Genomic DNA, 21,429 nt, shown 5'->3' on the forward strand with positions numbered 1-21,429 from the left:
TAATGATTTATGATCACACTGATCTTTAGTGGAAATCTGCAGCAAACACATTTTCCAGCCCAGTCCATCACAGCTGTGTGTTTGTTTGTGTGTGATTGTAGTGTGGACTAGACCCGTTAGCTAGAATTTAACGTGAGACGCTGTGCTGACAGTGCAGTTCATGCAAAGGTGATCAGGTCTGAGAGTCACAAACACACACTGAAACACAGCTGATTAACACAGAAAATGTTAGCCCTAATTCTCATTCTCAGTTATGTTTCATACAAAGTTGCAAATTTGTCTTAGCTGGCAACAGACACAAAGGTAAATGTAAATTTCTTCATTCTATTAAAAAATTCTGTACGTCTCAGTCCTGTTGGCAGCTTCTAAAAACAGAATTAGAGAATTAGAACAATGTAAATTTAGATTTAATTTATCAAATTTTGTTGTTCTAGTTATGTAATTCTGTTTTTATAAGCTGCTGACTGGACTGAGCCGTACAGAATTTTTGTAAAGAAAGATAGAAGTCAACACTGTTGGGGAAAGTTACTTTTAAAAGTAATGGATTACAATATTGTGTAAACACCCTAAAAAAAGGAACTATGGAAGTATTATGGAATGTAGTGTGTTACTTTTGCATTACTTTTTCTCAACTGGGCTGGCTTGTTTGTTTATTTTTAGAGCTGCAAAACGATTAGTTGTGATTAATCGATTCAAAACAAAAGTTTGTGTTTACATACTACATGTGTGTACTGTGTATATTTATTATGTATATATAAATGCACACACACACACATACACATGTATATTTTAACCTTGTATATCATTTATATTATATATAAATATAAATATTTTACATATAAATACTTAATATATACATGTATGTGTATTTATATATACATAATAAATATACACAATACACACACATTATAGTATGCAAACATAAACTTTTATTTTGAATCGATTAATTGTGACTAATTTTGCAACTATTATTTTTAATATAAAAAGATGTTTTAAGATGTTTGTCTGAAGTCATTTTTGCATATTAGTATGGTTGAATTGGATCAACAGCAAACACATTTGGTTAATAAAATGGGATTAAATACAAAGAATCATTTAACATATTTAATTATTGCAGGTTTACATCATATTCTGAGTTTGCATTTGACTGTTTTCATTCATTTTGAGGAATACTCTGTTTTTGTGCATAAATGCTTCCTGATGTTTAATCTAGAACCAAAGTTACTTTAATAGTTACTTGAAAAAAGTAATCTGATTACATAACTTGTTACTTGTAATGTGTTACCCATTATCATTGTAACACAATTCTGAATGACTCAATCAAAAATTCAGTAATTTAAATCTTATAAACAAAATAAAAATCATATAAATCAAGATCAGTATAAACAACTTCAGTGATCATTAAAAGTGCAAAAGTAGATAAATAGATAATCTAATCCAATAGGTATTAAATTATGTTTGAGTTCATTTTGAGATCTCTTGAGAAATCTAGGAAGAAGAGTAAACATCTCCTCATTGCTGTCTGGGAGAAACAACTGAGGTGTCAGCAAGATCTGATTTGTGATATTGTGTGATTATATTTGTGTGTGTTTTCCTTTGGTAAATATCTAAATATCCTTTCGCAGCTCTGTTTTCATTGACAGGAATTAATGAAGCTAATTAACAATGGTTCTCTTTCTCTTCGCAGCTGATTAATCATTTGCAATGATGCTGCAGAAGCCTCCCCTCAGACGCAGCGCGTCGACCGTGGAATCGACCAATCACAGCGGCCCGCTGTTGACTCCGCCCACCTCGCTCAATTTACGCTCCTCCCACAACCAGCAGCTGAGCTGCGACACCATAAAGGAGGGCGTGGTCACCGTTTCCAAAGAAACGCACGGCTCCAAGAGTCGACAGAAATACGCGCTGACCAACATTCAAAATGCGATGGGTTTGAGCCAAAACCCCGCCTCTTTGACCCAAAGCCACACCTCCTCTGACCGAAAACCCGCCCCGACGAAATCCGCCTCCTCTTCGTCTCTCTACTGCTCCTCACTCTCCTACTCCACCTCCAATCCCAAACTGGCCAAAAATGGCACCAACCTGCAGCTCAAAGAGGAGCAGCTGGACCTCAACAAGAACGACAAGAACCTCGTGAGGAGCAGCTGGGACTGGCTGGAGGGGAAGGACAACCAGAAGAACCCGACCATCAGGAGGAGGACCAAGAGCTTTCTAGAATACCATCGAGAAGAGGAGACGCCGAGTAGCCTGGATAAAGACACGCAGGCCGAGGAGAAACACCTCCTGCCTAAACTGGAGGCGCAGACGTGGGCTAAAGAGAACCACGTGGAGGTGCATCTCACCCTTCCTCAGAACCACCTGCTCCTGCTGGCCAGCGAGGAAGAGGAGGAGGAGGAGGAGGAGAGTCCCAGCGAGACACTGGACATTTCTGAACACGCGCTCCGGCCCAACAACGAGCGCGTGAGCCGCGTCAGAGACGGGCCGACGGAAAGCGCCGGGTCTCCGGGAAGAGCACGACTACAGATGAGCCCGTTACGCCTGAAGCTGAGAGGAGACAAACCCGAGGAGTCGCCCGAACGCCCGATCAGACCTGAGAAACAGGTGGAAGAGGAGGAGGAGGAGGATTCCAGCTGGACGACGCTGTCACAGGAGAGCCCGTCTGTGGAGACGCCTCAGGAGACAGGTGACCAACAGACAAATTCACTCTTCTGCTCAGCAAGGCTGTGTTTATTTGATCAAAAAAGCTGTAAAAAATGTGAAATATTATTAGAATTTAACATAGCCATTTCCTATGTGAATATTTGCTAAAATGTAATTTATTCCTGTGATGCAATGCTGAATTTTTTTGCATCATTACTCTAGTCTTCAATGTTTTGAAGTCTCTTCTGCTCAGCAAAGCAGTATGTACTTGATCCAAAATACTGTAAAATTTTGAAATATTTTTAGAATTTAAAATAGCTGCTTTATATATGAATATCTGTTAAAATGTCATTTATTTCTGTGATCAAAGTTGAATTTTTCAGCATCAGTACTCCGGTCCTTAGTGTTTTTGAAGTCTCTTCTGCTCAGCAAAGCTGCGTTTATTCAATCACAAATACTGTAAAAATTGTGAAATATTATTAGAATTCAAAATTTCTGTTTTCTGTGTGAATTAAACTGTAATTTATTTCTGTGATGCGCAGCTGAATTTTCAGCATCATTACTCCAGTCTTCAGCGTAACATGATCCTTCAGAAATCATTCTAATATGCTGATTTGCTGCTCAACAAACATTTCTGATTATTAGCAATGTTGAAAACAGTTGTGCTGCCCAATATTTTTGTGTAAACCATCATGCATTTTATTTTTCAAGATTCACAGATGAATAGAAAGTTCAAAAGAGCAGCACTTACTTGAAATATAAATCTGTTGGAACATTATAAATGTCTTTACTATCACTTTAATTTGTCCTTGATGAATAAAAGTATTGATTTCTTTCACAAAAATCCTAAATATTATCATCTCCAAACTTCTGACCAAAGTCCAAAGTCATGCACATCTTTATATTTATCTCCTGTGTAGCAGGAAGCAGCAGTTGCTATGACAACAGACGGTTTCTGAAGTGTGTATGTGTGTTGTAGGTGTTTGGGAAGAGCCTCCTCAGGTTCAGGACGTGTCACAGGAGTTTTTTTGGCGCATTTCAGCCGATTCCACTCCTCGAGATCAGCCTGTGGCTGGCGACGCCCACTCTGACCAGGAGGCGGAGCCGAGGGCGAAGGGGGCGTGTCTTCCTGTGCCCTGCACTAAAGCACAGAGTGAGGTAGACACAGATTTTCATCTCAAACCGCATAATCGTAATGTATTTCCTGTTGAGGCAGGAACTTAAAGTGGGAAATATTGAATTAACAAATATTGATTTTTTTTAAAGCTGGCATGAAAAGGAAATTGCAGTCATCTTTTCTTCCCAATAATAACATACATCAGTGAAACGGCTTCTCGATCGAGAAAAATTACTTTGTTCATCAGGAATTGATTGAATTGTTGTTTGCTAAAACTAAAAGCATTTAAAAACTAAACATTTTATTGAAAAAACATTAATATGAAATAAAAAATTATTAAAATGAAGTAACTTTTTAAAAAACAAACAAAAAAATGTTACTTGGAATAAAATAAACCTTAACTGAAAATAAATAAATAAAAAATTAAGCTTAACTTATTTAAACATTTCTCAATTTGATTTAGTGTAAATAAATGTACTAACAGAACTACAACTAAAATGGAAAAAAAATATGAATATTAAAAAAAAGGAACTAAACTTGAACTAAAATTAAAATGAAAACAAAAATAAAAATGTATTCAAAATATAATATAAATTTACATAATAAAAACAAATTACATTTTTTTTTGGTTGTTTAAGGTTATTTAAATAATGTTTAACAAGCTCAAAATATTTTCACAATTTACATAAAATTTAAATATAAACTAAAATTAAAATGAAAACAGAAATTTGGGGGGGAAGAAAGTAGATTCAATCCCTGAAATAAAGTCATAAGCTTTTATTCTATAACATAAAATGTCATGTCTTAAGCTTTTGCTTGTCTTGAAAAATCTAACGTGTCTTTATGAGACTACAGAGGTTGTCATGAAGTGTCATCACAGTGAACAGATAAACTCATCTGCTTACTTTATACTTATTAAACGCTCTTTATTCTCCATCGACAAAATGCAAAGGTCACACCAGCAACACGGGATCAAACAGACGCACATGAACCTCAGCACACACACACACACAGACACACACCACAGTGACAAAGACAAACAAGCTTTCAGTCATCAACTGACAAATAACTTCAATCAACAAGCAACAATAAATACAGCAACAGTATAAACAGATGCAGCAAACAGTAAAACAAATAGAGTATATATAGAGTTTTCGGAAATGCACAAAATGCACCAGTGATTCATTTTTACAGCAGTTTGTGATGCTTTAAGCACGTTTGGAAGGAAAAACAGAGCTTTTGTTGCCCAAGGTATGTCATGTTTTATCAAGAATAATCTAGGCAACTAATTCAGAGACCATCAACAAAACATCAGAGCCAAATTGTGGACAATTCATCTGTACAAACCAAGCACATTTTTGTTGTTCGGCACAGGCAAGTTCACATGACAAACTTGAACATGAGCAATATCTGCATGAGAAATTTTTGTGCCCTCTCACAGAAATCCAGATTGCATGGACTCTTATTGAAATGACTGAAATTTGCCCTGAAAGTTTCACTGAGCAACAGTAAAAAGAGCAAAAGTTTAGTTGGTCCTTTGTGTTTTTTATCGTTAGTCAGACACACAGACTAATACGCCAGTGAACGACAGTTCTGAAACACACAACAGTGCAGCTTCTGTTGATCTGCAGAAATTAAAAAGATAAGTTTAAATAAACCTTTAGAAATGGGTATTATTCAGACATTATGGAACAGTTGAGGACAAAACTTTTGGTTATAATAATTCATCAAGCTGCCTTCTGAATTTGTTTTAAAAAAATCAAATTAAAACTTATTTATAAAACACAGAGTGTACCAAAGTGCTGTATAATTAAAAAAAAATAGAAATAAAAAAATACAGTAATATGAAAACGAAATAAAGTTAAATAAACACAAATACATCTGCACAAACCTAAAGGTCATGAAAAGTTGTAAAGGCCTCATCAAACAAATAACTAATGAACTTCACAACATTGACGCTTGAACTGAATTTAATCAACTCTGATCTGAATAATGACATTGAACCTGAAATAATGAATTAGGCAGCATCGTTTTTTCCCGTGTTTGTTAATGTGAAGTTGCTCTAAAAGGACTAAGCTAACAAAAGTTATAAAAAGGTATAAAAAAACATTTTCTCAGAACATTCTAACAGTCCATTTTTAAAAACTTTTTAAAATATAAACATTAAGGGAACATTCCGTTTTATTATTTCAATGTTACATTTGAATGTTCTCTGAACATTCTAAAACAAGTAGCAACATTTGAAAAAAGAGAAAAAGGTTCAATATAAACTATGTATAAATACTATTTGAGAGCTTTATTAAATACCAGATAATGTTGAATTAATGAATGTACTAACTTCACTGAAAGATTTGTTCATAACTTTTAATGAACATTGCCTGAATGTTCTGAGAACGTTTCCTATTAGCAGGGAATCTGTATTGTATAAATGTGACTTGACTTGTGTCTAATGTGTGTGTGTGTGTGTGTGTAGCGGCCCAGCAGTATCGTGTCGGACAGCTCCGTTGAACCCGTACCTTCGTCAGCAGCCTCTTCACCCTCCTCTTCCTCACTGTGCTATGAGGCGATGGGACGCGCCGCCGGTTTCCTCAACAACAACTACCTGGTAAACACTGAAATAACACACAGTGACGACTAATATAGTTCATACAGAATCATTGACAGTGCACACATTCACTGTACAGGACCCGACGGAGACGTGCGAGTCCCGGGAGAGAGAGACGGCGAGAGCGAGAGCGACTGGAGGAGCGCGAGAGAGACCGACAGATGAACAGAGCGAGTTTGGGAGCTCACGGCGGCCCGTACAGCTTCATCAACCACAGGTGAACAGAAAACACACCTCAGTGTCATATTCATCATATAGAGACTAGAAATAACATTCATACTGATCGCTTTCCTCTGCAGAGCTAAAGTCCCATCAGCCCCTGCAGACACCATCATCCCCATCAACGACCTGGAGACGCAGGTAAATCAAATGACTCAGTAGCTGATAGAAGTGTGTTTCTACTGTAATTAATTACCAAACATTAACAAGGCCATTTGCAACTCAGAGAATGACCACCAAAATATCAGCATCAAACAATGACAAGAGTTACATGAAATCACAGAGAGATACATTTTAAAAATCTACCCTGAAGTATTTGCTCTAATTATAATGAACTTGGTAATCTTAGTTAAAGTCTGAGATGTTTCAATGAAAAAAAAAAGAAAAGAAAAACTGGATTCAGGTTTAACAGCAGTGACATCGTGTGGCGCCGCCTGGAACTGCAACCACGATAATAAAGAGATCTGGCGCCCTCTGCTGCTCAGTGTGTGTGTGTGATGGAGAGACTGCAGCAGAACTCAGGGCACGTGTAACAACAGCAGTTTGATGAAATGCATTGTGGGAAATGAAGAATGACATCATCTTTTAGACCAGTATGAAACAGCTAATATTTAAGTATTTAGTCCAAACAGTATCTTTTACAAAAGAAAACAATGAAATTATAACGTAACTTAAATTATATGAAGTGAATCAAGCTACAAATTAAAGACCTAATCATTTTTATGAAAATAGAAATGAACAGACTGGCCACACAAGACTTGAGTATATTTTTTGTAAGGAGAAGAATCGCCTCTGTGTGATTTTTGTTTGTAAATTGTGAAAACATAATTTATTAAAGTGTCCTGCTTTCAGTGATACCAGGAATATTTTACTGAGAAGGTACATCAATTTTTAAAATAAATAAATAAATAAAATATTTCTCCTGGAAAATGTGAGCACTTTTATCAAATATCAATTTGAAATATTGTGTATAACAAGGTTATTATATATAACTAAAAGTGTAAAAATAGTTTTTGTTACTTGAAATAAATGTTAAGTGAATAAAACAAAACATAAAAAACCTAAACTTATTTTATTTTATTTCAGCTAGTTCCCAAATCAACATTTTTTCCTTTTCATGTAGTTTTTACTTGATGCACTAAAATAAATAAAACTGAAATAAAAATCTAATAAAACACAACAAATTTACTAAAACATCAACTAAAATGACCTAATTTAAAGTATTAACAAAAACTGTAATAATATATCACTGATACTATAGCAACACTGATGTTTTATAATTATTTCATTTGTTTGTAAAGTACTATTTTGAGACTATTTTAAATCTTGATAGCTGAATATGTAAAATATATTACAGAAAAACTCCTTAAGATCTTGTACACAACTTGTGTACTTTCATTATGTGATGCAAGTGAGTGAAACTGGATTTGTAGTGAGTTTATAATTTTAGAGCAAGAACTGATTAGATAGTAAAAATGTCTATTATTACATTTTAATGAAAGATTATGAAGACAAACATGATTTTGCATATTCTTGGAATAAGATGCACTGGCGAAGCGTTCACAATGAGTCCGGGAGTGCGTATTAAGAAAGGAGTTCTGTTCCTGCTGTCAGTCTGGTTTAGCTGTGATTCCAGCACTCACACTGAGATCATGTTCCAGGTGTTTCCGGTCCATTATCTGGGCTGGATGGAGGTGCGGGATGCGGATGTGATGTCTGGGAGGAGCGGCGCGGTGGTGAGCGACTGCATCCAGCAGCTGCATCAGCGCAGAGAGACGGAGAGACCGAGGGTGAGACGCAAGCAGACGCAGACGCAGACAAACAGTCCAATCGCATCTGATCTCATTAATAAATTCATGAGTGTCTCTCGCTCTCATATTCAGACACAAATGATGCTGCTGGTGCTACAGGACGTCACTCTCACACTCGTCGACCCGACTGACCACACCCTCCTGCACTCTCAGCCAATCAGCTGCATCCACGTATGGGGAGTGGGGCGGGGCCACAGCAGGTTAGTCAGCGTTTCCTCGAAGCGTTTGTAACTCGATTATTCTCATTTAAAGCTGATTCTTCTGCAGACACTCTCTGTGGACGGTGTTGTAGCGTTTACTGCTAAAAAGATTTTGAATTTGTCTGATGCGTGTGTGTGTATATACAGTATACAACACATTCTCATCACAGGCTCATTCAGTCTGATTTTAAATTAGTTTCAAAGCAACTTAAAAGTCACTAATGAATACTAGTGCACTGCATACTACAATATATATACTTAACAGTATGAAGACTACACATCACGCAACAAACATTTCAGGTTATTTGGTAAATTGTCACATGATGTTGTTGTTGCGTATTTAATTGAGTAAAATAAATGTTTCATCAAATGAATGTGCTTAGTTTATTATCCACATATATAATCCAAAAGCTGAATAAATAAGCTTTCCACTGATGTGTGGTTTGTTAGGATAGGACAATATTTGGCCAAGATACAGCTATTAAAAAAAATCTAAATATTGAGAAAATCGCCTTCAAAGTTGTTCAAATGAAGTTCCTAGCAATGTATATTACCAATCAAGAAAATTTACAAAATATCTTCATGAAACATGATCTTTACTTAATATCCTAATGATTTGGCATAAAAGAATAATCGATAATTTTGACCCATACAATGTATTTTTGTCTATTGCTACAAATATACCTGTGCTACTTAAGACTAGTATTTTCCACTGTAACTATAGAGTTTGGGAATTTTCAGCATTTTTTTTAAATACTCAGTTGTCCTGCTATAGGCTTGTTATCATTAACTAAAACAAGTTAAAAACATTTAACTAAAAAATGAAATAAAATAGAGCAATAAAATAAATAACATTTCTCATTTAGTTGAAAATAATAAGTACTAAAATAAATAAACTAAAACTAATAAATACATCAAAGTTAATAACTACTGTATTTACGTATTAAAAAAAAAAGCTAATAAAACACATGAAAATTACAAAAAACAAAAAAATAATAAAAACTAATTAAATAATAGTAAATAAAATAATATGATAAAATAATAAAATCTAATTAACAAAATTAACTAAAACTAGTATATCAATGATAAAGCACACTGAATGATATACTGTCTCCCATTATGCAGTGCATTCAACATTCCCATATTTATTTAACTGCATTTTTAAAATGTATTTTTCAAGATAATAATTGGATGTGAGGTCATGTGACTGCAAAGTTGCAAACTAGTCTTTGAAACAGTTGCTAACATTTTGTTGTTTTTAGTCAGTGTGCACTATACACTGAATACTAGTTTGCTACTAGTTGAATATTAGAATGTATGTAGAAAACTTTTAAGAAGTGAACACACTTAGAGTCATTTAGTATAATTTTGCCTGACAGAGTTTTTAAATTTGTATCATATGTTAATGTAAAAAATCTTGTGTAATATAACTTGTGTTTGTTTGTTTGCTGGTTTTATTGCATTTGTTATACTTGTATTTTTTAAATTGTTTTGCCATGAAAATAGCCTAAGATGCTGACATGGCATTAAATAAAAATGTGCTACTACTGCTACTACTAATAGTTGAATAGTTTACTCTTTACTAAATTTTTTTTTTTCATTCTGAACATTGGTATTAGATCAAGAAAAAGACTGATAGTACTAAAATGATAGGTAAATGTAAAAACATTTGTTACTTGCAATAAAATGAACATAAAATAAAAATAAAATGAAAAACTTTCATTTTAACTCTTTAGTTTAACCTAAAATAACAAACTAATTAAATTTAAATGAAAACTGAAAATATATGTACAATTAATTAATTATTATAAATTCATAAAAATAGTATCTCAGTGATGCTAAAATAAGCTTAGTGTTTTCATCACACTGGAAATGAAGGGTTAAGTCGAGTGCAGTGAATTGTGGGATTAAATGTGAAGTCTGATCTGGTGGTTTGCTACACATGTGAACAAATATAGTAGGTCATTTGTGTATTTTATTGAAAAAAAAAAAAAAAAATCTGCTTTTTGGGAGCAACGGTGTGTAGGCATTTTTGCATTTTTTCTCAAAATTTTATTACTTGGTTGTGCATGTGATTTTCTTTTTATTTTCGATGTTTTATTTTAGATGCTTTATGATTGTTTGGCATTTGGGTAAAGACATTTAGTTTGTGCACATACTGTATGCATACTGCAGAAATGTCATGGCAAGTGCATTGTGGGATACAGTGTGCCGTCCACTCTGGTGGTTTACTGCTCATTCTAGTCTTTAATTTATATAGACAGTGTGCAGGAATGCTAGTACGAGTAGTGTGCAGTAGTGTGCTATTAGAGTGATGAATGTAGCAGAGCATCCCTTTCTCACTCTCTCTGTGTTATTCGTCTCTTCTCTCTGGCCCCTGAGGCTGATGAAGGTTTTAGTGCTCGTGTGTCGGTGGTAATGGCACAGACGTGTTTGAGAGACCGGAGACTGATGCACTGCTGCAGAGACTCTCTTTCTCTCTCTCTCTCGCTCTGATGCACGTCTGCTTTCACTTGCTCACGTGTGCGTGTGTGTCTCACTGATGGAGGATCCTCAGAAACACACTGATTCATTTAATCCAGCGCAGACTGAATATCTCATAATGACTCAGTAAGAGAATCCAGTGATGACACTTTTGCTTTGAAACCATTAAGTGTTGAAACAATATTAGTTGCTGTGCAGCATATGTTGCATAATAAAGTAGTGTTTCATGATTGTGCTTTCATTGCTTTCATCACACTGGAGATGGAAGGTGAAGTTAAGTGCAGAGCAAGATCTTAAGTTGTTTTTAGAAATAACACTAGGTAGTGTGCACTAATAGACCGGAGTAAACTAGTTTCATTCTTAACACAGCCACTGAGTCAAGAAAAACACTAATAGTCCTGCCAGTCAGGGTTATTATAGTTAAATGAAACATACAAATAAAACTTAAATTAAACTTAAATTAAACTTACAAATGAACTTAAAAATAACTAAAACTGAAATAAATTCTAATAAAAAACACTAAAAATACACAACAAAAATTATTATAAACTTTAACATGAAATGAAAACTGAAAAATATATAAAAAAAACAATTCAGAATATTAATGAAAACTATAATAGTGTCTCAGTGATACTAAACTACACTGACTAAAACTAAAATGAATCTAAAACCATAAAAATGTTACTTGAAATAAAACTGTAATAAATTAAAATATAAAAAGTTTGCTTTTTCAGTTCTTTACATTTATTATTCTAATTTAAATTACAAAAATAACTAAAAATAAAACTAAAAAAAGGAAAGAATAAAAACTAATTCAAAATATTCATGAAAAATAATGTTTTAGTTCAGTACACTGACTAGCACACAGGCTTCATCCCATGATCTGCCTGTGTTTGGTTAAAATAAATGACCTTGTCAAGATCTTAAGTTATTTTAATTATAAACAAACAATCTCTTAACAAACAGGGTTTGTTGTAACCGCTTACTGTACTTTAATGAGCATTCATCCTGCTGAAACACAGATTTATGGACGTGCTTAACCCGTATCACATGAATACAGGATGATGAAAGATTTTCATTAAAATCAACCGCTGTTTTATAACATTATAAAACACTGGTTTCAACAATGAAAATTGAGTTTGATGGTGTGATTGCAGTACCCGCGCTCACCAGCAGACGCCGCTGCAGACCGACACTCACATAAACAAGCTTACTATGGAAACATTATGTGTTATTAATGTAGTAAAATATCACATCATTAGCCTTAATGGCTTTAGCTACTGTATGTACCGAGTAATTACATTAAAATAATGGAACTAAAATAAAGTGCTGCTGTTGTGTATCTGCAACATTTTTTTTAATAAATTTTTTTGGAGTTGTTATAAAAAGTATCTGCTAAATGAATACATGTAGCATACTAGTCAGTGTGTACTTAGTAAAATACTGGATTACTAGTCAGGATTATTATAGTTGACTACAAGTAAAAATAAAACAAATACACTAAAAAAGAACTGGAATAAAATGTATATAAAAATATATATACAGTTTTATTCCAGTTCTTTTTTTTTCAGCAACATTGCTATTTTAATTTAATTTATTTGTATGAAAAAACTAATAGAAACGCAAAACAAAAACTATACTGACATGTTAAAAAATACTAAATTAATGAATGAATGTTTTTATTATTTTTTTATTATATTTTTATTACTTTATATTTATTATATACGAGAATAAGAGATGTAGATCAATAGGAATGGAGATGTTGGAGACTGGTTAAAGAAGGGAAGTGGAGAAAGATTGTGTGTGTTTTTTTCCCTTCGCTTTTAGAGAAGCATCAAACACACACACACACACTGATCTATACAATATGAATGAGTGTCTTTGGGTGGATGAAGTCATTGCGCTATATTTGGAGCACTCAGCGTTTTCTGTGTCCATGTCCACGTGGTTTTGAAGCGATGAAGTCACAGCTCTATATATGGAGCCGAGTGTGTGTGTGTGTGTGTGTGTGTGTGGGGACTCCTCCCTGTTTTTGTATCATCTCTGTTTCACACTGAAAGTGAAATGCATTCTCTTATTTCAGCTAATAAATGCAGATGTGTTTTATTCTCTTGAACTCTCTGAAAACAAGACAATTTTTCAAATTAGCTTTTTTTTTTCCAGATTTTTTGTTTCAATTTTTTTCAAATTCTTTTCTCTTTTTTCTATTTTTCAAATTTAGCTATGTGCAGTTCCTCTGTGTTCCTGTTTATTTTGGTTTGTTTCGTCCCATCCTCTCGTTTCCACTTTGTGTCTGTTGATTGTCCAGCATCTCTTCCTCAGCAGTAGAGGTAGAGAGAGAGAGAGAGAGAGAGAGAGAGAGAGAGAGAGAGAGAGTGAGCGAGGGCAGGTTGTTGAGTGTGTTGGGCTCTCAGAGCGGCGCGTGTGTTTGCTGAGGGAGGGACGGATCAGAGAGACGGACGGGGAGATCAGAGCGGGACGCTCAGAGAGTGTGTTTGTGCTGGATGCTGGTCGTCGTGGCGATGGGAATAACGACCCAGAGTGCAGATGGATGCTGATGAGTGACATCAGTGTGAGTACACACACACACACACACACACACACACACTGCTGCATTGCTCTGCTGCTTTTTCCGTGCACTCGTGTGTGTGTGTGTTTGATTCACTTTGAGAATGAAATTGTCTGCTAAATTTGGTGTTTTTGGGTTTGTGTTAGTCTCAAGTCATTATAATTAGTTTTACTGAAAAGTAAGGCTTGTTTAAGTTATATAAACATTAGTGTTTCAGTAAATGATTTTTTTTAAGCATATCAGAGTCCATGCATATTGTGTGCAAAATTATGCAAACCAAGCGGAAATGCAGGGAAAAAATACGCAGAGAAAGAGACGCTGTGTTTGTGAGAGTGTGTAAATGTTTTATGACTTTTGCTGTTCTGCAAATGTGAGCACAATACAGTCAGTGTGTGTGTGTGTGTGTGTGTGTGTGTGTGTGAATGTGAGTGTCTCTGAGGGTCTGTATGGAGATGACAGATATTAATGACATGCTGAAACAATCACAATCTTTTGGGAAAAGGACAGAAAGAGTCAGTGATTGATTATGTGTGGGTGTAATAATAGTACAGCCTGACAAACCAATACTAAACAGATGAAGCTCCTACAGAGTCAAACCGCTCAATGAATGACTAGATTTTAGCCTGTGCTAAACTCACCATCATGAAGCATGGGTGTTACTATGCAGCTGCTAGGGTGCTCTGTGTTGCATCTAGGGTGTTGCTATGGTGTTTGGGTGGATGCTAGGGTGTTCTGTGATGTTTCTAGGGTGATGTTAGTGATTTGGGTGTTGCTAGCTTGATGTAGCTGGTTGCCAGGGTGTTGCTGTTTTGGGTGGTTTCAATGGTGTTGGTGGTGGTTTGGGTGGTTGCTAGAGTGTATTATGTGTAGAGTGTAGTTTGGGGTGGATGCTGAGGTATTCTATGGGGTTTCTAGGATGTTGTGGCAGTTTGGATTGTTGTTAAGGTGTTCTGTGTAGTTTCTAGGGTGTTGTTAGTGATTTTTATGGTTGCTAGGGTGTTGCTAGTCTGATGTAGCGGGTTGCTAGGGTGTTGCCATGGTGTTTTGGGTGATTGTTAAGGTGTTGTGCGTGGTTTCTGTGGTCTTGGTAGTAGTTTGGGTGGTTGCTAGAGTGCTTCTAGTGTGATGTGGGTGGTTGCTAAGGTGTTTTGGGTGGTTGCTATGGTGATGTGCTTGGTTGCTATGGTGTTTTGGGTGGATGCTAGAGTGTTCTGTGTGGTTTCTAGGGTGTTGTTTGTGATATAGCTGGTTTCTAGGGTGTTGCTATGGCGTTTTGGGTGGAGGCTTGGGTGGTTGTTAGGGTGTTTGTAGGGTTTCTGAGGTGTTGGTGGCAGTTTGGGTCATTGTTAAGGTGTTCTGTGTGGTTTCTAGTGTTTTGTAAATTATTTGGGTGGTTGCTAGGGTGTTGCTAGTTTGATGTAGCTGGTTGCTAGGGTGTTGTGATGGTGCTGTGAGTGTAGGTATGGTGTTTTGGGTGGCTGTTAAGGTGTCCTGTGTGATTTCTATGGTGTTTGTGGTAGTTTTAGTGGTTGCTAGAGTGCTGCTAGTGTGATGTGGGTGGTTGCTAGGGTGTTGCTATGGTGTTTTGGGTGGATACAAGGGTGTTCTGTGGGGTTTCTAGAGTGTTGGTGGCAGTTTGTGTCATTAAGGAGTGTTGTGTGGTTTTTAGGGAGTTGTTGGAGATTTGGGTGATTGCTAGGGCGTTGCTAGTTTGATGTAGCTTGTTGCTAGGATGTTGCTGTGGTGTTTTGGGTGGATGCTAGGGTGTTCTGTGGGATTTCTAAGGTGTTGGTGGCAGTTTGGGTCATTGTTAAGGTGTTCTGTGTGGTTTCTTGGGTGTTGTTGATGGTTTGGGATGGATGGTTGCTAGGGTGTTGCTAGTGTGATATGGGTGGTTGCTAGGGTGTTCTGTATAGTTGTTAGGTTGTTGCCAAGGTGGTAGCTCAGGTGTTGTGGAAGGGCTGTACAATTTGGGGAAAAACCTAATTCTATTTTTTTTCTGAGAAAAATTGTGATTGAGATTCAAAATGTGATTTTAAAATAAAAACAAAAATCCCCCAAAACATGATGCGTGTAGCTACTATGTTGTTGCTGGGGTGCTGTGGTTAGTTTCTAGTTGTTTTCTTCCTGTCTGGTGTGAAGAGAGTCTCAGTGATCTTTTGGTCTGTTGATGTGCGTCTGTGGGATTTTTTTCACCTGTTTTATGGTGAAAATGGGACGCTCTCCTCAACAAAACACATGATGTGAGGAATCATTCGTGTCTGGAGCTCAAACACTGCACTTACACACTCAGAGATGAGGTTTCAGTGCTGCACTAGTGAGGACTGAAGAAACTAACATCACTCTTTGGTTTAATATAAGAACAACAGAAGTCAGTGCAGGGTCTCATAGAGACAGTGTGGTAAACAAGTGTAATTTCTCATTATAAACGGTTCACAACAGTATTTGACAATGTGAGTTTATAAAGTATAATGTAGCTCATCATCATCATCCTCACAGAGTACCTTTAGTTTTGAAAAACGCTTCTCCCCATAAGTGCGTGTCAGAAACCTTTAATTTCTGTTTGTGTGTGTGTGTGTGTGTGTGTGTGTGTGTAGACAGACAGAATGGGTTCATCGCTAGGGCTCTGAGACTTCTGAGAAACACACACATACACTCGTGTGATTTAGTGTGTCAGCTGAAGTCTCTTCATGTGCAGACAGTGGGAGTGTGTGAGTGTGTTGTGTAGTTTAGAGTGAACTCAGTTTCTACACATGAAAGCCACATTCAGATTGCAGCGTTTCTGACTGACACACGCATTTACATAAACTCATGAACCCGTGATCATAGACTCCCCTCAGCCATCAAATACAAATATGGACGCTGACAATTTAACACGTGCATCAGGGTTATTACAGCTAGCTAAAACCAATAAAAGAAGTCAAATAAAACATTTTAAAAAGATTTTTCCAATCTATTCACCAAGGAAAGACTTTTCACTCGTTTCTTATCAAACAGGAGAGAAACACCTGGAAACAACCACCCAAAACACCCACTAGGGCTGCACCAAATAAAACCAAATTTAATTTAGTTGAACTTGATGTAGTAAAATAACTAAAACCTAAATGAAAAATTACGATACTAAAATAACTCTCTTTTGGACAATTGTAATATATTGGAGCAGTTTAATCAGCATCAGTGTGTATTTTGTAGACATTTCTTCAGATCTGTTCTAGACGTCAGAAATGTCTGACTGTTGAATGGAGGTTTGCTGGCGGCCGTCGCTGCTGTTTTCTGAATGTCACGAGTGACACTGAAACACGGCCACTAAACCATTAACCTTTACATGCTCAACACGCACATATGGATATTCCTCGTGCTGACGCTCTCTCTCTCAGCTCTCTGTCTGATGGATGGTTTTCTGCTGGTGTCTCATTAGCTGCTGTCCTGTTCTAATGCTGCTAATGCTCTTCAGTCTGAATGCAGTTCGTTATTTTCATCGGTGAACATTTGATGAATCACATGACGAATCTGTGTGAGGTTCCTGTGATCGAGGCATTCACAATGGGTTTTTTCCAAACAAAAACTGAGCCACTTTTTAGCTAAAATATGTACTTGAAGCTTCCTTGAGGTTTTAAAAATTAATATTTTAACAATTTAACAGCACATTCACTTTTTCATGGTTTTGTTAGTTAATGGTCATGTGACATGCATAATTGTTGATTTTAAAAATGTATTTTTGATTTTACATTTGTGATTTAATTGCTTATTAGTGTTTTATTTACATCTATTATTTAATTTATTTTTATTAAGTTTTATTTTGATTGTTTACATTTATTTTTAATTTTCACATTTGTGATTTGATTGGTTTGTAGTACGTGTTTTGTTTAGATTGTTTATGTATTTGCTTTTTTTTACATGTCAGTTTTACATTTGATTTAACTACTGGTTAGTATGTTTTTAGATTATTTATTTTTATTTTATTACCTTTTAATAAGCATTTTATTTAGATCTATATTTACATGTTTATTAGTTGTTTTTTTATTTCACATGTATTTTAATTACACATTTAATGAGTTTTATGATATATTTTTTATTCATTTTAATTTCAAATTTGTGATTTGTTTTTTAGTAAGTATTTTTATTTTGATTATTTTATGTTAGTATTTTATGATTTTTTTTTCATACATTCTTTTATGAATATAGTGTTTTTATTTTAAAATTTGTTGTAATTTGTTGCTTGCTCAATTTGTGAAAATCTGTTTGAAAACTTGGTATGATTGAAACGAATGGTATGATTTTTAGTGTAAAAAAAATTAACAGATCCTCTATCCACTGCCTGAATTAAACTTAAACTGTTATCTAAAATGTTTATATCCACTTACCTGGATAATAATCTGGTTTATTGTCATAGAGATTTGAAGTAAACCCTATCGCCCCCTCGAGTCCCGTGACAGTAACGCACATTAATGTCTGTGCTTTTTGTTTTAAACCTGTTTACTGATTGTTGCCCTACAAACTCTCTCTTGTTCCATTTCAGGGATTTTGCGTATGTGGCCCGTGACAAGAACACGCGTGTGTTGAAATGCCACGTGTTTCAATGTGACAGTCCTGCGGAAAGCGTCGCCAGCAGCCTGAAGCAGATCTGCTCGAAGGTGAGCGAGAATCGAGAAATAATCCTCTGAGAACAATCCGCAGACATTCACATTCACAGCAAACAAACACTCGCTTTCATACTGACAAATTGAATCACTCGCCACATATTTATTATAAGCCTCATGAATATTTATGAGGAAAGAGCCTCAGCAACCAATCATCTGTCCGGTTTCATCTGAAGCCGTTTCTGTGGGTCTGTGGAGAGATAAATGTGTCTTCTTGGGAAAATATCTGTGTTTACGCTTTTTCTTTGCCATCGTGGGTTGTGTGTGTGTGTGTTAGTATGCGCCGGCCATCCTTGCGTAAAGTTGCCCTCTCAGCACGTCCATCCACAGGCTTTGATTAACATTGAGCTGAGATTTATTCTCCTCAGATTAATGACCTGCAGGAGCAGAGAGACTGACAGGAGGTTGGAGAGAAACGCAGGCTGTTTTCCTCAGTCGTGTTGTTTTGTTTTTTCAGATTATGGCCGAACGCAGGAGCGTCGGTCCCGTCGCAGGCTCCTCTTCTCAGTTCAGCTCTGATGTTCCTCTGAGAGGTAAGAGCTTCACGTGCGCCAGAAATGACGTTCAGTCACATGAACAATCAAATCTGGACGGTTTGATGATTATGACTCGCTTTAGTGCAGCAGTTCACAAACATTTTAACTCAGAGGTCGCCATTGACAAAGACCATACTGGAAGATCTTCATGATGCTTTTGCTGTAACGCAAATGTTTGCTTGGAACTTTATTTATAAAATGTTTATAAAATAAAAATGTTTATGGAATAAATTAAATTCCATGATTCCAGCCAACTTTTGCATTACAGCATAAGTGTGTTCAATTCAAAGTTTATTTATAAAATAATTAAGTAAATATATATATATATATAATTTTTTTTTTTTTTTTTTTTTTTTTTTTTTTAAATGACATAATTCCAGAACTTTTTTTGAGTATTCTTTAGGGTTTGCACTTTTTATTTCCAAAGAATTTACCTGACTTTTCTAGTCTTCTAAGATTACTGGTTTTTCTAAGGTAAAAAATTTGAATTTCTAAAATAAATAAAATAATTATAAATTAAATTGATTCAATTCCATAGTTTAGGGTTTACACTTTTTGTTTTTTATCTCAAGTCCTTTGTGTTTGTGTGTGTGCGCGCGTTTCATAAATAGCAATTTATTTTTATTTTTAAGTCATATATAGCAATTTCAATATGCTAAAATATTTTTGAACTTGGCATTAAAAAAATAATTATATTCATTATAAATGTTTTTGTTGTCAAAAAAGGTCAAAACTGCTTGTTTTCAAACTTTTTTTTTTTATTTTAAATTATTATATTCCAGAATTCCAGAAGTTTAATTCAGTGTTTTTATTTCATACATAGCCATTTATTTTTATTTTTAGTCATATATATAGCAATTTCTACCCATTGAAATATTGTAGAACTTTCCATAACAAAAAACATTTATATTCACTATAATTCTTTATGATTTTTAAGACTATTCATTTCCATTTCTAGAAATCACATTTTTAAAATTGCCTCATAGCCAGGTTTTCTAAGACTGTGCAAATCCTGGTTCTTAATGTTTAGTTGTTTTAGCTTATTTCAAAGTAAGTAAAATGTAATTACTGTTTTTTAAATAAATCCATATTTATGCACAATTTATATTCTGCCAAACTAATTTCAGTCAATTTAAGCATAAGCTGTTTGAACAGAAGGTTATAATAATGAGAAGTGCTAATTTATATGAACCAAACAAACAGATGGCCTGAAATGAAACTGAAATTAGCAAAACAAAAAAATTATGCAAATCCCCATTAATAATCTCAAACTATGTTTCGCACCAAAACGGTCCATTACTTTCAGTGAAAGTACGTTTTTGATTAAAGTTGAACTTAATGTGCTTGTATTTCATTGGTCAGTGATGTTTTTGCAGAGTAAACGCTGCTGCGGTCCACAGAGATGCATTGTTTAGTTGTAACATCCTGTCACAGCTAAAATGTATAAATATAAATAAACCTATAAGCTGTTTTTCCTCAGGTATATTCATCTGTTTGGATGTAAATACAGTGTGTGTGTGTGTGTGTGTGTGTGTGTGTGTGTGTTTGGAGGGTTGTGAATTTACGCTCCAGCAGTACGAGTCCATAAATAAAGCGATGTGCCGTGCTGACCTCAGCAAACGCTTGCGCTTTATTTCATAAAGTCTGTAAATTCCTGCAGTGATCAGTGAGATAATGAAAGCTGCATTTCTGACCCATTAAAACACAATTAAATCGCCCGTGTTACAGATCAGAGAATCACTGCCGCTGCTGCATTTACATCCGTCTCATCTCTATGAGAGTTTACAGCAGCTTCAAACGCGGCTCGTCCGCTGGCTGTTTTATAATGCAAAACGCACAGCGCAGGATTTCTGGGCTCCTGAGGGACGCATTGCTCTGTTTTCATCACGCCAGAGGTTCCCGCTCTATACGAATGCATTTAGAGAGTTGATTTCCTGGCGAGCGCACGGAGCGATGAGTGAAATCTTCTGCATGATGTTCAGGTCGTTTTTCTCATCTGTGTGTTTCCTCAGTAGAGTTTCCAACACCAAAGACTGACCTACAACACAGTTTCCATGTGCTTTACCTGGGAATGACGTCAGTACTGCGACCTATAGGTAAAACACACACACACTACAGCTCTGTGAATCTCATATGTAAATATGAGCTGAATAGTGACTTAATTATGAAGGACACAAAAAGATTTGTACAGCCTTTCCAGAAGAAATCAATTTGTTGAAATGTGCAGGCACATTCATGACCCACAATGAGAAATATTCACCAAATTTCAAGAAGAAATAATTTGTTTAACCAGCATTTCAAACAGTTTGAAAATTAAGTGTTTGTCAAATAAACCCCAACACAAAAGTCAAATTCAAATTTGTTCAGCTTTTCTAAAACACATCTTGTGTCAAGACCATGCATGTACATTCATGGCCTTAAATGAAAAATATTCACCAAATATCAATATAAATAAGTAGTTTAACAAGCGTTTTGAACGTTTTGAAAAAAAAAAAAAAAAAAAAATCAAGTGTGGGTCAAATTGACCCCAACACAAGTCATAACAAAATGTGTACAGCCTTTTTAAAACACATCTATCTGTCAAAATTTTGCATGTACATTCATAGCC

General features: G+C 35.5%; 1 protein-coding gene across 1 annotated transcript in view; it reads left to right on the forward strand.

Annotated features, from left to right (window-relative positions):
• LOC127176342 (amyloid beta precursor protein binding family B member 2) overlaps positions 1 to 21,429 on the forward strand; it is a 29,404-nt gene that overhangs the window by 2,871 nt on the left and 5,104 nt on the right. The window contains 11 exon segments of the mRNA XM_051127969.1: positions 1,688 to 2,683; positions 3,620 to 3,798; positions 6,231 to 6,362; positions 6,442 to 6,453; positions 6,455 to 6,579; positions 6,662 to 6,722; positions 8,243 to 8,371; positions 8,465 to 8,592; positions 18,165 to 18,279; positions 18,743 to 18,818; positions 20,834 to 20,917. Coding sequence (XP_050983926.1) covers positions 1,708 to 2,683; positions 3,620 to 3,798; positions 6,231 to 6,362; positions 6,442 to 6,453; positions 6,455 to 6,579; positions 6,662 to 6,722; positions 8,243 to 8,371; positions 8,465 to 8,592; positions 18,165 to 18,279; positions 18,743 to 18,818; positions 20,834 to 20,917 — 2,017 coding nt within the window. The 5' untranslated portion in view covers positions 1,688 to 1,707.

This window comes from Labeo rohita, chromosome 14, assembly GCF_022985175.1.
Source record: "Labeo rohita strain BAU-BD-2019 chromosome 14, IGBB_LRoh.1.0, whole genome shotgun sequence".
NCBI lineage: Eukaryota > Metazoa > Chordata > Actinopteri > Cypriniformes > Cyprinidae > Labeo > Labeo rohita.